This window comes from Trichoderma reesei, assembly GCF_000167675.1.
Source record: "Trichoderma reesei QM6a unplaced genomic scaffold TRIREscaffold_4, whole genome shotgun sequence".
Lineage (NCBI taxonomy): Eukaryota > Fungi > Ascomycota > Sordariomycetes > Hypocreales > Hypocreaceae > Trichoderma > Trichoderma reesei.
Genome location: NW_006711151.1, coordinates 587,095 through 601,804, shown reverse-complemented (window position 1 = coordinate 601,804; position 14,710 = coordinate 587,095). Strand labels below are relative to the sequence as shown.

Here is a 14,710-nt window from a genome sequence, read left to right as displayed (position 1 = left end):
GAAAGGTATCCCCATTGCCTCATTGCTGCCTTTGGAAGTTGCTGTCCATGCCGATACGCCAAACTTACGCCCGCAATAAGCAGAAATGTCTGAGAGAAACAAGATTGAAACACAGATGAACAGACCTTGCAGCGCCTGCTGTACAAGGTAATCGAAGAAGAAGGAAAGGGGGGGGGGGGGCGAAAGACCGGTGGTAGTACGAAGCAGGTACCGATGGTGTCAAACCCCTGCCAGTGGGTGCCAGTAGTGGAGGTGAGGCTAGATGCACTTCGTGCAGGTATTAGTCCTTCATAGCCGTCAAATAACTTCGGACTCGTGATCGTCAACCGACTCATGACTCGGGCTCCGTTATCGTCGTCGAGACTGGAGCCAGCGCTGGATTCTTCGCAGACTCGGGTCTTCCATTGTCCAGCGACCCTGCGCATGGTCGGCAGACAACAGCTCCGTGTACACGTACTCGTCACTGATGTGCGCCAATTCCTAAGAATGAGTGACGTTAGTGACATTCCCACTATTGCTTTGGCCGTGCATGTGTTGGCGAAAGACTGCCCATCCTTTAACCCCCGACGTGGTCCGGGTGGAGGGTGGAGACGCCATCTGCCACTCGGCAGCCATGGGAAAGGGCTGCGCCCGAGGAACTGGGACCGGGAGGGAGCCTGATGGTGGTGCAGCGCAAGTAGTAAGCTTACCGCTCGAAGCTGGTTGTCCAGGGCTTGCAGCTGGGCATGGTTCCCCGGATGTGGTCGTTGGCCCTGCAAGACCTGTTCCCGGTACCCGATCCATCGCCGTGCCGCCTCCTGCCTCAGCAGTATCTTTTGCGCCTCGTGCCGCCGCGCATACGCATCAAGCAAAACCCTTTGGAGTCATCATGTTAGTTTCAGCTCCGTTGTCAGAAAGCCATCAGGAAATACCTACTGCTGCAACTCGGCTTTGGCCTGCTCTTCCTCTCCCCCTTGGGCCGCGGGCACCCTGGTATCGGCGGCAACTTCAAGAATGTACTGCCCGTCGACAGTGCATTGGCGCAGAACAGCCCATCCTTCAGTGTAGTAGTCCTCTTCGTTTTCTGGCTCAACGGGGCCGGCTGCGATGTAGAGCTGGAGTGTTCGGAAGTCGGAGAGGACCTCAGCAACACGGGCGGTGCGGCACTCGTTCACTTTGTGTTGCATTTTGCGTTAGCCTTTATGGTCACCAGAGAGAAAGCAATCGTAGAATTTGGGGGCCATTTTCCAAGTATAGATGAGCCCTAGAATGTTGTGTTTGTGAGAGAGAGTGGGTTCGTAGATCACGCGCGAGCGCATGTACTTGAACCCTTCAAGGGGGTGGGGGGCGTGCTTCTTCGGGTCTGCAAGTAATATGCTTCACCTGAGGGGACGCTGGGAGAAGAAGAGCGAAACAATGAAAGCAATTTGCCAAGTGCCTCGTGACCTACATCCGTCCATAGTGTCGAGAGAAAAGATTCCAGAGAAAACTTGGGGGCCAGACGCAAAAGGGTGTGCCCAAGGAGCTTAGCTGGTATTTCCGTAGAAGGAAATCCCCAACGATGAGATGCAACAATGGCTCTCGGCCGATCGATTGCCGCTTAGAGACAGTTGGCGCACTTGGTGGCCTCGAGAAGAAGTGAGATAGACGAGCAGAGCGGACTGATGCAGATACTCTGAAGCTGAAGAAACGAGTAACTGGGCTGAGAATAGCAGGACCAAAATCAATAGCTGCGTTCAACGGCGTGGCAAGATGGAGTCGAAGAGACGAAATCAGAGCTCGTTCAGCGTGGCAAGGGCAGTCTAGAGCGAGGAAGACTTGGGCGGGATGCTATGCTCGATTTGCCTCGAGCGAGATGCTCCATCCTTTTGTATGCTTCGTCCATGATCGACCCGTCCGGTGTTGTAGGGAGGATCCAGCATCGCTCTCGCCTGGACCTTGAAGGGCTCGATGCCCATCTCGGCCCTACAGCTACGGTGGACTTGGGCTTTGGCAGACGGATCGAATCTGAGGGTCTTAGAGGGCGACCAGGCTGAACCATCAGCTACCACGAAGCCTCCCGCAAACACCAACGAGAGGTCTCTCTGTCATCTCCACCCCGGTGGCTCTTTGCAAGCTCAGACCTGAAGAACCCCGGACAAGCTGGCAGTTGGGGAGCCGTCCAACCGGAGCGGCTGTCAGCCCTATCCCAGCCCCTTGATGCCCCCTTGGGCCAGCAGCCTGAGGTCCGAGGCTGGGCATTTGTGTGGTGCTAGACAGGGCTGGGGACTCGCAATTTGCGTGTGGGTGACTCTGCGCCAGTACCAGGACCCGTCGATCTCAGCAGCAGACGTCAGGCAGAGCGAGACGAGGCTAACGACTCGAGACAGAGGAAAGCCTTGTCTGCCAGGGGGGTAAAGCGCTTTGGTCCCCGTTCCGTGGGTCAAACGTTCAGGGACCTGTGCATGAGGCCATCGATGTGCCCTGTGACGAAGCCACGAGTAGAGCACATACACATGCAGGTGGGGTGCCAGGGTGTCCCGGCAGCGCCGTTAGATGCACGCCGTAGATGCACGCCGCACCGTCAGACAGCGGTTTGCCGGCTGTTGACGTTGATGAGTGACTCTGATGCTGCAGCACGCACACATTGGGAAGCGTCAGAGCCCCAAGCGGGAGCCCCCTGGTCAGTCAAACCGCGGCTCTGCCTGCCAAGCCCGCGAGACCATGCCATCCGGCTGCCCCTTGCTGGAGACGGAGGGAAAAGCGAGCGAATGATGGAACCGTCGTGTCTGGTCTGTCTGTCTGTCCGTCCGCCCGTCTGGACGCTGCTACTGCACGCTGCAGAGCCGATGCTGGATCCTCGCCTGGCACCCCTGTCGCCCTGCCCTCTGGTGGAGTCGGGCCACGAATGATCGGGCCTATGGCGTGCATCTGGCCTGTCCAAAACGATGCTTCAGCTCCGGCTCAGCGGCGCTACAACGCCAGCCTTGCCGAACGAAGCCAGGGTGACGGGTCCTGCATGAGCTGCGCGTGCCGGGGATCATCGCCAGCGGCCAATCACGGCGCGTTGAGGCCTGCCGGGAGATGCATTGTGAGCTCAGTCAGTGTTCGGTTTTGGACAGCCGACGACGATTGCTGGCGCCTCTTTGAGGGAGAGTCGTGTGTGTGTGTGTGCGTGAGCGTGTGCGTGTGCATATGCGTACATATTACAAGCAGTGATGATGATGCAGAGGCAGAGATCCAGCAGAGACACGCGCTGCGCCCTGCGATTACTGTCCAAGGGCGCATCGAGCCTTCTTCATCCGTTTGGAGGGTCATTCTCTAGAGGCAGTGCCTGCCAACGCTCCTTCCCTATGTACCTCTATAGACCTGTTTCGATTTGTCTATCTGATCTCATCTACCTAGTCCGTTTCGGTCCAGTCTTAATGTTGTGATTTTATCGATTTGATCTATTGTTTTATCAGACAGCCTTATTACTCGGGACTCTCTCCCTCTCTCTTTCACCTCTTCCCATTCCTTACCTCCATCTTCATGGATCCCCAGCGCAGAGCTGCACCTCGATGCGGCAAACAGATGCGCGCGTCATCCATCAGGGGACACGCCACTGACCCCGTGGTCGGTGTTTGCATCTTCAAGTCAATGAGCAGGCCTCCGAGCATTGTGCCTGATTCGATACCATCGCCTGCTGAGCCGATCCCTTGAAAGTGACCCGATGATTTCACTGCAAGGGTCATCTGCTATGTTGCCTCTCTGTCTCTCGGACCCCCTTTACCGAAGCCCCGGCGACCGCGGCATTCAGAAACGGCACAAGGTCCGAATGTCATGATTGGAGTCATAGTCTCGGGCAAGGCTGCTGCCTACTGAACATCGTGGAGACACAATCGAAAGCCGGTGATTGCGCGCATGCGCATATGCATCATGGCCGTGTTCGTGTTGATGCAAGTACAGCTGAAAACGTGCAGATGGATGGGCTTGGCTGATGGACCACCCCATCATGCTTGCTTACATGCTTTGTAATGAAGCGATATATTATACCGAGCTCTCGCGTTGTCGGGAGGGATCATTCAGCTATGATTGACAGAGCTCAGCAAAGACAGCGGCACGGCTGGTGTTCACCGCAGACATTGACTCGCCCTTCAACATGCTGATCGTATCTGGCAGATGGAGGGAGCGGCCACCTCTTCTTGACATGTCAAGCTCAACTGAGTGGCATGTCGCCCAATGAAGCCCGATTGCAGCATCAAAGATTGAGCCGCCGTGGGGCCTCCTAATCTCACTTGAGTCACCTCAATCTCCAACATCCTGATGCTTCTTCATCACTGGACAAATCACAACCCAGAAATGGACGTCGAACCAGATTGGAGACAAGGCCTCTACGTCGAGCGGCAGCAAGGGCCTGCAGACGCGATGAACCCATACCTAGTACCTCGGTCACCTTTGTCTCATTGACTCTGGAAGCAAAGTCCCCTGAGTTATCAGACCTCCCTACTTGCACCGAAGTCACCCCCGCCCAGCACTCACACGCCCATCCTTCACGGCCCTGGAAGACACACCCTTCTGTAACGCCACCGTGACGGCGAGGCATAGCGATGACCAATGGAACGCCTCAAGTGGTCATCACACTTCGATATAGGGGCGCATCACACACCGATAGCTTTGCCCTACTTCGCTCCCTCCCAGTAGCTCAGATCTTGTACAATGAAGCTGAGCCCCCTGTTCGCATGGAAGTCCTACAAGCAGTACTGGATGGGTTGCGCCCCCCCCCCCCCCCTCAACCGCCGCCTTGGTCCGGTACGTGGAGGCACGGCTGGCCCTGACATGCTGAGCTGGATAACCATGGCGTTGTTGGACAAGGCTGCGCCAGCACTCAATAGCCGCGCAGTTGCATGGTGCTGGGTGATATAAGCTGCCACATATCCGCTCGATAGTGTAGATGGAACGTGATAGAACCGGATACCGAATCTCGGGAAGAAAATCTCCCGGTAGGTGAACGGTCACACACAAACTGTTTGCCGTCGGTGGATGTACGACCTCGGACATTATGGACGAGCCGTCTGCGACCTGACGTATCTCGCATGAATCGGTTGGTAATCGACCCTTGGGACGAACTGCCTAACTTACAAGGTCTGATTGTATCTCATGCCTCCGTCACCCATAGTATCCTGTGCTAACTCGAGCCACAGTTCAGGTATCCCTTTTTCTTAAGACGTTATTGATCTTACAGCCATACACACACTGTTTTCGTGATGCTGACGACGCGCCCCTGAGGCGCTAGGTATGGCATATCTCTTTCCCTTCTTTGTCCAAGCCCACAATCCTGTAAGACGAAGTTTTCGATTTTCATCACCATGGCTGCGTCCCCACATACGCTCAACAGAGTGCCGATTTTGAACACCTTCATCTCTCCGAACCTAGAATGCCAGCTCGGCACCGTCCTCATCTAGAATAATTCAATGCCTGATCTCGTACACCTTGCTGAGATGGCGACTATTTAGGAGCAGAAGCATACTATCAACGAAACCCCTGGCTAAGCGATAGATGAGGTGCTTGGCCAGAACTCTTGTGCTTCCGCCCCTAATCAACATAATTCATATCAGGAAGTTGCGGCTGGACAGCTTCCAATCTGGCTCCCTTTGCTGATTCCTCATCATCCACTTTTACTACAAAGCCTCTTTTCTTTTTCGTCTTTTTCTCCTTTGTTTTCCTTTCTAGAAAAGAACAAAAGAGTGGTTCGTCATCAGGTTATCTGCACTCGTTGCCAAAGTCTCCTTGCAATTTGTATCGCATTGTGCTGCGACTTCTTCAGTCGTCGTATTGTTGTGTGTTGAAGCCTGTGCTTTCAGAACCCTTTATTACCAATACTCCATCTTTCAGGTGGTTTGCTCCTTTTCATATATGAACCTTGTTGGTTCTTATACTACCTACCTCTGGGCAAGGTCTGCTTTGCCAACTTCTTCCCAGAGAAATCCTGCCTTGAAGCTTTTGCTGTAAGCAACCCAGTCGTCTGACCTAAAGGTTCTGGTTATGCCCTTGCCTAAACCATCATCAAAATTGTCAAAGTGTCTTGAACCCAATCCCCATCTTTACCATAATCCATAATAAGCCACATTGGCTACACATGCCCTCGGTTGTCTACGCGCTCAATCGGTGTGAGGGTGAGCCACGATACAGTCGACACACAATACACTAAAGCGCCATGCAAGAGGCAAGTACAACATTGGGCTCACGAGTATATTGAGGAGCCTAGTTAAAGTAGTATCTTATCACAAGAAAAGGGGCTTGCTTTGAACAATTGACCCCGCTGAAAACAAACAATCCCGGATATCCCAAACCGCCCGGCGGGGTGAGACCAGTGCCACAAGGTTAGGCGTGCATTTACTGCTCGTCAATGGGCATCTCCTCCTCATACTCCTCGCCATCATCAGCCGTAGCATCCTGGTATTGCTGGTACTCGGAGACGAGATCGTTCATGTTGGACTCGGCCTCCGTGAACTCCATCTCGTCCATACCCTCGCTAGTATACCAGTGCAAGAAAGCCTTACGCCGGAACATGGCGGTGAACTGTTCACCAACGCGGCGGAAGATCTCCTGGATGGCGGTAGAGTTACCGACAAAGGTGGAAGAGATCTTGAGACCCTTGGGGGGGATAGAGCAGAGCGCGGTCTGGATATTGTTGGGAATCCACTCGACGAAGTAGCTCGAGTTCTTGTTCTGGATGCTGCGCATCTGGTCCTCGACCTCCTTCATGGCAACCTTGCCACGGAAGATGGTGGAGCACGTCAGGTAGCGGCCGTTGCGGAAATCAGAGGCCGCCATCATGTTCTTGGGGTCCAGCATCTGCTGGGTCAACTCGGGGACGGTAACAGCGCGGAAGGAGTGCGCTCCAGGGCTGGTAAGCGGCGCAAAGCCGACCATGAAGAAGTGCAGACGAGGGAACGGCACCATGTTAACAGCGAGCTTGCGAAGGTCGGAGTTGAGCTGGCCAGGGAATCGGAGAGAGGTAGAGACACCAGACATAACGGCAGAAACCAGGTGGTTGAGGTCGCCGTATGAGGGGTTGGACAGCTTAAGCGTCCTCATGCAGATATCGTACAGGGCTTCGTTGTCGATACAGAACGTCTCATCCGAATTTTCAACCAGCTGGTGCATAGACAAGGTGGCGTTGTAGGGCTCGACAACGGTATCCGAGACCTTGGGCGAGGGGACGACGGAGAACGTGGCCATCATGCGATCGGGGAACTCCTCACGGATCTTGGAGATCAGCAGGGTACCCATACCGGAACCGGTACCACCACCCAGCGAGTGCGTAATCTGGAAACCCTGGAGGCATTCACAGTTTTCGGCCTCGCGACGAACGACATCGAGAACCTGGTCAACCAGCTCGGCACCCTCGGTGTAGTGACCCTTTGCCCAATTGTTACCAGCACCAGACTGGCCAAAGACGAAGTTGTCAGGGCGGAACAGCTGGCCAAAGGGGCCCGAGCGAACGGCATCCATGGTGCCGGGCTCGAGGTCGACGAGGACAGCACGGGGGACATATTTGTTGCCAGAAGCCTATGGAAAGCAAGTGTTAGACCCTCAAGTCGCGATCGGGATTGGCTGCGTTGGTCGCTCGCGGTTTCATACGCACCTCGTTGAAGTAGACGTTCAGACGCTCGAGCTGCTGGTCCGAGGTACCACCGTAGACACCGCTGGCGTCGAGGCCGTGCTCGCCAGAGATGGTCTGCCTATATCGATGTATAAGTATGATGGTCGTCGAAAACGCGTCGATTCGAGCTCTTCGCCGTGGCTCTCGAGAGGAAAACGTACCAGAAGGCAGAACCAACTTGGTTACCCTGCGCAAATAGTCAGCATCGCGATGTCGCGTCTTTGTGCGGGGGGACCAGCGCCCAAGGAGGGGCAAAGGAGGATGTAGAGGCAACTTACACACTGACCGGTCTGGAGGTGAACCTGTAGTAGAAGAAAATCACGAGTCAGCTTGTAATCTCATCTCAGGCGCAAGGACATCTTGATTCCTCAAGCCAAGCCACCAGAGTTGCAGCTCTGGTGCCCGAGGAACAGCAGTGGGCGCGTGAGGGAAAGCTCCCAACGCCCAGCTCTCAAGGTGGGGGGAGGGAAGAGGGAAGCCATCAGGACTCACAATCTCACGCATTTTGAAGGCTGTCGAAGAAGCTAAAGAAACAAAGGAGTTGGTATTAAAAGGACGATAGGAGAATCGGGCTGCTGCAGCTTCAGATGCGAAGAGATGCAAAGAGGTGCGAGTTTGCAGAGACGGGAGAGAGAAGGAGGGAGGGCGAGATGGTAATAAGAAAAAAAAATAAAAGAGGCCCAGTCGAGGGTGGCCAGTCGCGGTAGGCAGTCGCAAAATCAACAAAGCCAAGATAAACACAGAGACAGTGCCTCTTTAGGACTAGTGGGCTACGGGATGATCCGGTCTAGCTGTGCAGTTGAAGAAGGGAAGTGGCGCTAGTCCATGTTGGGAGCTGCCAATATGACGGCGTCCGCAGCTCGCCGGCTGGACAATTTCCAAGGGGAGAGAGGATTCTGTGCTGAGCTGTCGTGGCGATATTGCTACCTGGTTTAGGGGGCTCTGAATCAGGGGCAGCCTTTTCTTTTCTTTTTTCTTTTCTTTTCTTGCTTCCATAGCCAGGGCAGCTTGAAGGAAAGAACACTCATATCATGTCTTCTTCTACCTACTGCAGACCCTAACTCTACGTGTTTGTCCACTGCTCCTCTGCCTACCTATCCACAGCTCAACACACGCACACGGTCCAGGCACGTCAACTTGATCGATATATCTTATGCACCAGCGCATCTTAGTCTGCAATTATATGGAGCATGACAAGTCTCTCAGACCCAATTTCTACGTCAACCCCCTCGATCATAACCTCCATCCTCTCAATACTGAAAGCCGTCACCGTCACATGCCCAATCAAACGCAAAGTTGCTTCATTTAAACACACAATAGCGCCTGTCAGGGCTATTAATAAAGGCTGCATCTTCCCCCTGGTCGCCCTTCGAGAAAGCCCTTGCTCGTGGCCTCCCCACCAGCGGGGCTCCATATCAAACCCCCAATTACCGCCTCATCATCCCCTTTGTGAGCGCCCTGAATGTGAGCATGAGCATAGGCAACCGCAAAATTACCCAATCGAACGGTCATTGAACTCCGAGGTACGGGTACGAAGCTCGGACTTGAAGTGCTGCCTACCTTATCAGTGAGAATATTGCAGCCTGCTTGTATGTATCTGGGAGTAATACCATTGATGCCTATCACTATGTTCCCCGGATAATCGATCGCCAGCTTGGGGCTGGTCACATGAGCTGCGGGTAGCCTCAACTCCTTTAGTATCCGGTTGCCTGGGTCTTCACCATGCTACAGGCATCCGTTTTAATGCATCGTCACGAGGACCGCCGGCCATCCCTTTTCCTTCGTGATACGAAGAGCCCCATTACCAGCGCTAGGCGATCAGTATTGCTTCTGCCTTGAACATCATCTGTCTGTATCCCGAGTTTCCTGAAAGAAGCTGCCTCATCTAGTTCTGCCATGCTGCTGCTTCAAACACCCTCTAGAGAAAGCAAAGCCTCATGTGTCGTCAGCTGTCAAACAATCACCAATTCCATTCAGGCTTCAGAAACGAGGGGGCTATTCGGCAGACGAACGTCTCAAAGTTGCTTCATTAACCCATCATCTATGCAATTCTCTAATCCTTCTCAGCAATGGCTTGTAATCTCTCCTCAATCTCATCCTCGGTGAGCTTCCTGAAGCCGGGCTCCGTGCCCTCCTTGCCATCCGCCCGAGGTCCGCCAACGATGCCAATCTCGATCTCTCCCTTCTTGAAGTCCATGCTGAGGACTGTGCTCAGCGTTGTAATGGCCAGCTCGACAACCTCTTCCCAAGATCCCTCGGCATGCTCCTTGTTCCGCAGCTTCTTCTCCAGGTGGTTCATAGCCTCCTGCTGCTTGGGTCCGGCGGCAGTGCCCTTGTAACCGATGAAGTATCCAGCCGGGTCGCACTTGTACAGCTGAGGTCCTCGCTCTTCGTCTAGGCTGATGATTGTGGTGGCAACGCCATAGGGCCGCATGTAGGCCTGATGGAAAAGTGTTAGTGACGTTATCTAGGCTTTCATCTGCAAGGAGAGGCCGTCCATACCCGCTGGGTGTACACTTGGCTGATGTTGGCCAGGCGCTTGGCCAGGACATCGGCCGGCATCTCGTAACCGTACTTGTATCGGAACTCGGCCGCTTCTCCCTGAGCACGCTGGGCAAATGCTCTAGCATCGGCAATGGAGCCTGTGATGACGCATCCCACGGAGGGCGAGATCTGGAAGATGTGGGAGACAGATGAGGGGTCGATAAGCTTATCCTGCGCTCTCGAAATCAGTCCATGCCCATGCCGTACTTTGTGACCAAGATACGTACGGGGACCTTCTTCTGTGACAGGACAACAGCGCAGTCCTTGCCTCGCAAGCCTACAGACATGATGTTTGCGGCTGTGATTGCCTTGAAGGCATATTCTATGGAAATGGTATGTCAGCGAGGTCGGGCCGAGTTGGGCAACGAGGTGGGAGCGACGCAGTTCGAGCTATGCATTCGAATCGGCCTCGATTTTGAGAGCGGCAACTTACCGACTTGGTACAGACGACCATTGTCGGCAAAGATGGTAATGTGTCGGTCGTATGCGCTGGCTAAGAGTGGTGCAAGTCAGTAAGCGGCCAGCATCATGATGATGGCGGGGAGAGCCCGTCATGGCCAAACGAACCAGACATGTTGGCGGTACGTCAGCCCTATCGAGGGCAATTCGGAGGGAGTATATGCGCAGGAAGCTGTTGTGAATCGTCTTGAGTCAAGCCCGTCGCAGATGAGTTGCAGGTATCGCAAGGTCGTTGATATGGGCCGAGTTGCTGAGCTTCCAAGGCCGTACGCGTTAGCACAGCTTGCCTGGAGCATTGGCAGCTTGGCTGGGAAGGCTTGAGGTCGGGGCCTTACGTAATCTGGGAGCCTGAGGCGCACAAGCAAAGACAAGAGCAGGAGCAGAGCATCCACACAAAGGAGATGCAGGGGTCTTTAGTAGAAAAGAGGTCTTAACATAATAAAATTAATTAATTAACTAGCTAGTAAGTGTATATATAAAAGTAAGAGAATAGATCCTTATAGCCTTTATATAGCTTTTTATTAACCTTCCTTATAGTTATATAACTAACCTTTTTAAAAGGGGCTCTTAGCCTACTATTTCTGCTATCCCCTTTATATATAAGGGAAAAAGAAAAATGCAGCCCTTAAATATCTTTTATTAAATATAAAATAAAGATTTTAAAATAAATTATTAATCTTTTATTCTTAACTTAATTTTTAGCTTTCTTTATATTTATATTTAAAATCTTTATTAGCCTTACTTTTTTAAAAGTAGTTTAACTAATTTATTATATTAAAGGGTTATTAAAAAACTTTATAAAATACTAAAAAGTAATCCTTATAATATAAATTATCTTTTAAATTATAAGTAATTAATAAATATTAAATAAGCCTTTATATTTATATAGTAACTTTATTAAATAGTAAATTAAAAAGGCAATAGCTTTATCCTTAATATAAATATAAGGTATATATTAGGTTTTTTATAAATAGTAGCTTTCTTTAACCTTAGTGTCCTTTATTTTTATTATATATCTTAAAGTAATTAGAAGTTTTAGCAGGTAGTTTTAAAGCTTAAGGTAAACCCCTTTAACTAGCTTTTTTATAAGGTTTACTATATAATTAGTATTTTTTTACTCTCTTTTTATATAATCTTTTACTATAGCTTTTAAATAATTTAAGGATTTTTTATATTTTATTTTTAGTATAAACTATTTATAATATTAAACTATATATCTTTTTAAATTTATTCTTATCTAGTCCTTAATTAAGGCCTTAAACTTTATTTTATATATATAAATTATAAAGGTAAAGATTAGTAAATTAAATATTTTAGTTTATAATATAAAAATTAGTCCCTTTTTAAAAATAATTAGTAAAATAGTTATATCTTATAGTATTAATATTTTATTATTAGCTACTTTTAAAGTATATTTAAATGCAGGCTAAATATATTATAAAATTAAAAAGTTATAATATATTTTTACTTTATTAATTTATTTTTAATAAATTAAGGGGTGTTATATTAATATTAGTAAAATATACTTAAAAGTATTTAATAAAAAATTATTTTTTATATTCTAGTTCTTTTTTTTATTTACTTTTATCTTTTTATTTACTTTTATTTTACCTTTTAGCTTTATTATAATATTAATAAGGTTTATAAAAGGTAGCTTTAGTAAAATAAATATAGCAGTTATAAGATTTATAATAATTAAGGTAAATAAGATCTTATTTTCTTTTATAAAGTCTTATAACTTTTATATAGCTTTTACTACTTTCTTTATTTTTATTTTATAAGTCTTAAAAAATACTGCTAATAATTTTTATTTATAAATTAGCTAAAATACCTTTATAATAAAATATTTAATTAAAGTATAAGGTTACTTATATAAAGGTAGTTTTATTAATAAAATCTTTTCTAGGCCTACTAAAGTGATTTTTATATTTATAGTGTATAAGTATATAAGCAGTTTATTTATTTTAAGTAGGCTTATTTTAAAGATTTAAAAAGGGGTTAGCAGCACCTTTATATAAACTATTATATTATTTATAGTGGCTTATATAGCTAATAAAGGGTGTATTTTAACTTATATTAATAATACTATTATTATAAATTCCTTTATTAATAAACTCTCCTTTTTAAAGTTTAATTTAAGCTCTTTAAGGTTAAGGTCTAAGGCTTTATAAATTTATTTAAAAAGGTAAATATATTTTACTAGCTGTATTTACTTTATTTACTTAAGCTAGTAGTTAAAGTAAAGTAATATTTCTTATAATACTATATTAAGGATATTATTCTTAATTTTATTTATTTTATATCTTTTTAATTAATCTCCTTTTTTATATAATCTCTTCTTTTTTTATCTTTTACTATCTCTTTTCTTATTTTATATATACTTTATATAAGGCTTATTTATTTTATTTAGTAAAGCTATAATATTAGCCTAAAGCTAGGTTATTAAAATAAGATTTTTAAGTAAAAGCACTTTATGCTTTATTTTATATATAAAGACTCTTAATATATTTAAAAGTTTTTTAAAATACTTTATTAAAATAAATAGTAAAGCCTTATATATAAATTTAAAAGGCTTTATTTACTTTTTAATTAATATTATTATATTTAGGATAAATAAGTCTTTTATAATTAATAGTTTTAAAAGACTTTTTATTACTAAATTATTTATAATAATTACTGCCTTTTATAAGTATGCCTGCAGATACTATATCTTAAAGATATTTTTTAAAGCATTATTAATTAAGGCTTATTAAATTACTAAGTTATTATTAGTAAATATAATTAATATATATAAAATAAAGTAAAGTTTATACTTTTATTATTTTAAATACTATTTTAAGTTAAAACCTTTTAAGGAAGGGCTACTGCTATTACTATTACTTTTACTTTTAGGTTTATAAGTAAATACTAGTTTATATATTAAGAAGCTATATCCTAAATATATAGCTTTAATATAATATTTAAAATCTTAAGTCTTAAAATTAACTTTTAATTATAGTGTTTTTTATTAGCTATTTAGTTTTTTATTTAGTAAATACCTCTTATTTATTATTAAGCACCTTTTAGTAAAGACTTAATATTTAATTATAAGTTCTTTACTAGTTTTTATATTAGCTATATTTTTTAAAATTCCTATTTAGCAGCCTTCTACTTTTACTTTTAAGTAAGCTTTTTTACTTCTTTAAGCTTAAATTAGTTATAGCCCTTTTTATTTATTTTATACTTTCTTAGTATTAGCTATAAAAGCTATAATTTCTAAATATAGGTAGTAAGTGTTAGTAATTAAGCAGTAAGTAGTATAGTATATAATATTTATATAGGTTATAAATATATAAAAGTAAGGGTTAGGAGTTTTTAAAAAGTAATTTTAAAATAAGGATATATATCTTTAGTAAGTAAATAAAAAGTAAAATAAAGATAAAGATTAATATAAAAAAGAAAAAAAGTAATTAAAGTAAAAAATAAATAAGATTATATATAGGGGAAAAAGAAGTCTAAAAGTGTAGGTATAAGCTAAGTTTCTTAAGCAAGCCTGCATATAGCTCCTTTATAATTTTAATACTTTTCTAATAGTTATCCCTTATATTACTATTAGTTTAAGTAAGGTCTACCTCCTTTTATTATATTACCTTATCTCCTGCCTTATTTATAAAAGTTCTTTAGTGCTTACCTTAGGCTTATTAGCTTATTTTATTTAATTTTTAAATACCTAGTCCTTAATCTAAATATCTTTAATATGTTTTTATAAAATTCTAGTATATTAGCTTTTTATATTTTAGACTTATTTATATTATATAAGGTATAAGAGCTTTAGCCTTTTCTAGCTTTTACTTTAAATAATCCTTTTTAATAGCTTTTTAATTTAGTAGGCTTTCCCTCTTATATTAATATTATAAAGTCTAAACACAAAATAATTTTTATAATCTTTTAAATAATAGCTTACTTTAATAGCTTTAGCTTAATTAGCTTCTTTTACTTTTTTTTAAATTTTAGTAAATTAAGCTAAATATCTTATTATTAAGTGAATATATTTTTATTTTTTAAGAATTATATTCTAGTTTACTAAAGCAGCTTATAGTGCAGTTAAGCAAGAGTATTCTA

General features: G+C 45.2%; 3 protein-coding genes across 3 annotated transcripts; all 3 read right to left on the bottom strand.

The window, feature by feature from the left end:
- Positions 1–348: 348 nt before the first annotated feature.
- On the bottom strand, positions 349–1,439 carry TRIREDRAFT_2852 (uncharacterized protein; the record flags this gene model as incomplete). The annotated part of the gene is made up of 4 exons (XM_006962989.1): positions 349–480; positions 690–855; positions 916–1,153; positions 1,430–1,439. The coding sequence occupies 4 exons, from the start codon at positions 1,437–1,439 to the stop codon at positions 349–351; spliced, it is 546 nt and encodes a 181-aa protein (XP_006963051.1).
- A 4,894-nt stretch (positions 1,440–6,333) lies between these two features.
- On the bottom strand, positions 6,334–8,110 carry TRIREDRAFT_21742 (tubulin beta chain 1; the record flags this gene model as incomplete). Its single annotated transcript, XM_006963003.1, has 5 exons — positions 6,334–7,512; positions 7,589–7,685; positions 7,768–7,793; positions 7,885–7,908; positions 8,099–8,110. 5 exons carry the CDS (start codon positions 8,108–8,110, stop codon positions 6,334–6,336), a joined length of 1,338 nt encoding a protein of 445 aa, XP_006963065.1.
- A 1,549-nt stretch (positions 8,111–9,659) lies between these two features.
- On the bottom strand, positions 9,660–10,793 carry psa6 (proteasome subunit alpha 6; the record flags this gene model as incomplete). The annotated part of the gene is made up of 5 exons (XM_006963134.1): positions 10,718–10,793; positions 10,584–10,643; positions 10,378–10,472; positions 10,109–10,321; positions 9,660–10,046 (listed from the first exon to the last, which is right to left on the bottom strand). The coding sequence occupies exons 1-5, from the start codon at positions 10,722–10,724 to the stop codon at positions 9,660–9,662; spliced, it is 762 nt and encodes a 253-aa protein (XP_006963196.1). The 5' UTR covers positions 10,725–10,793.
- Positions 10,794–14,710: the final 3,917 nt, after the last annotated feature.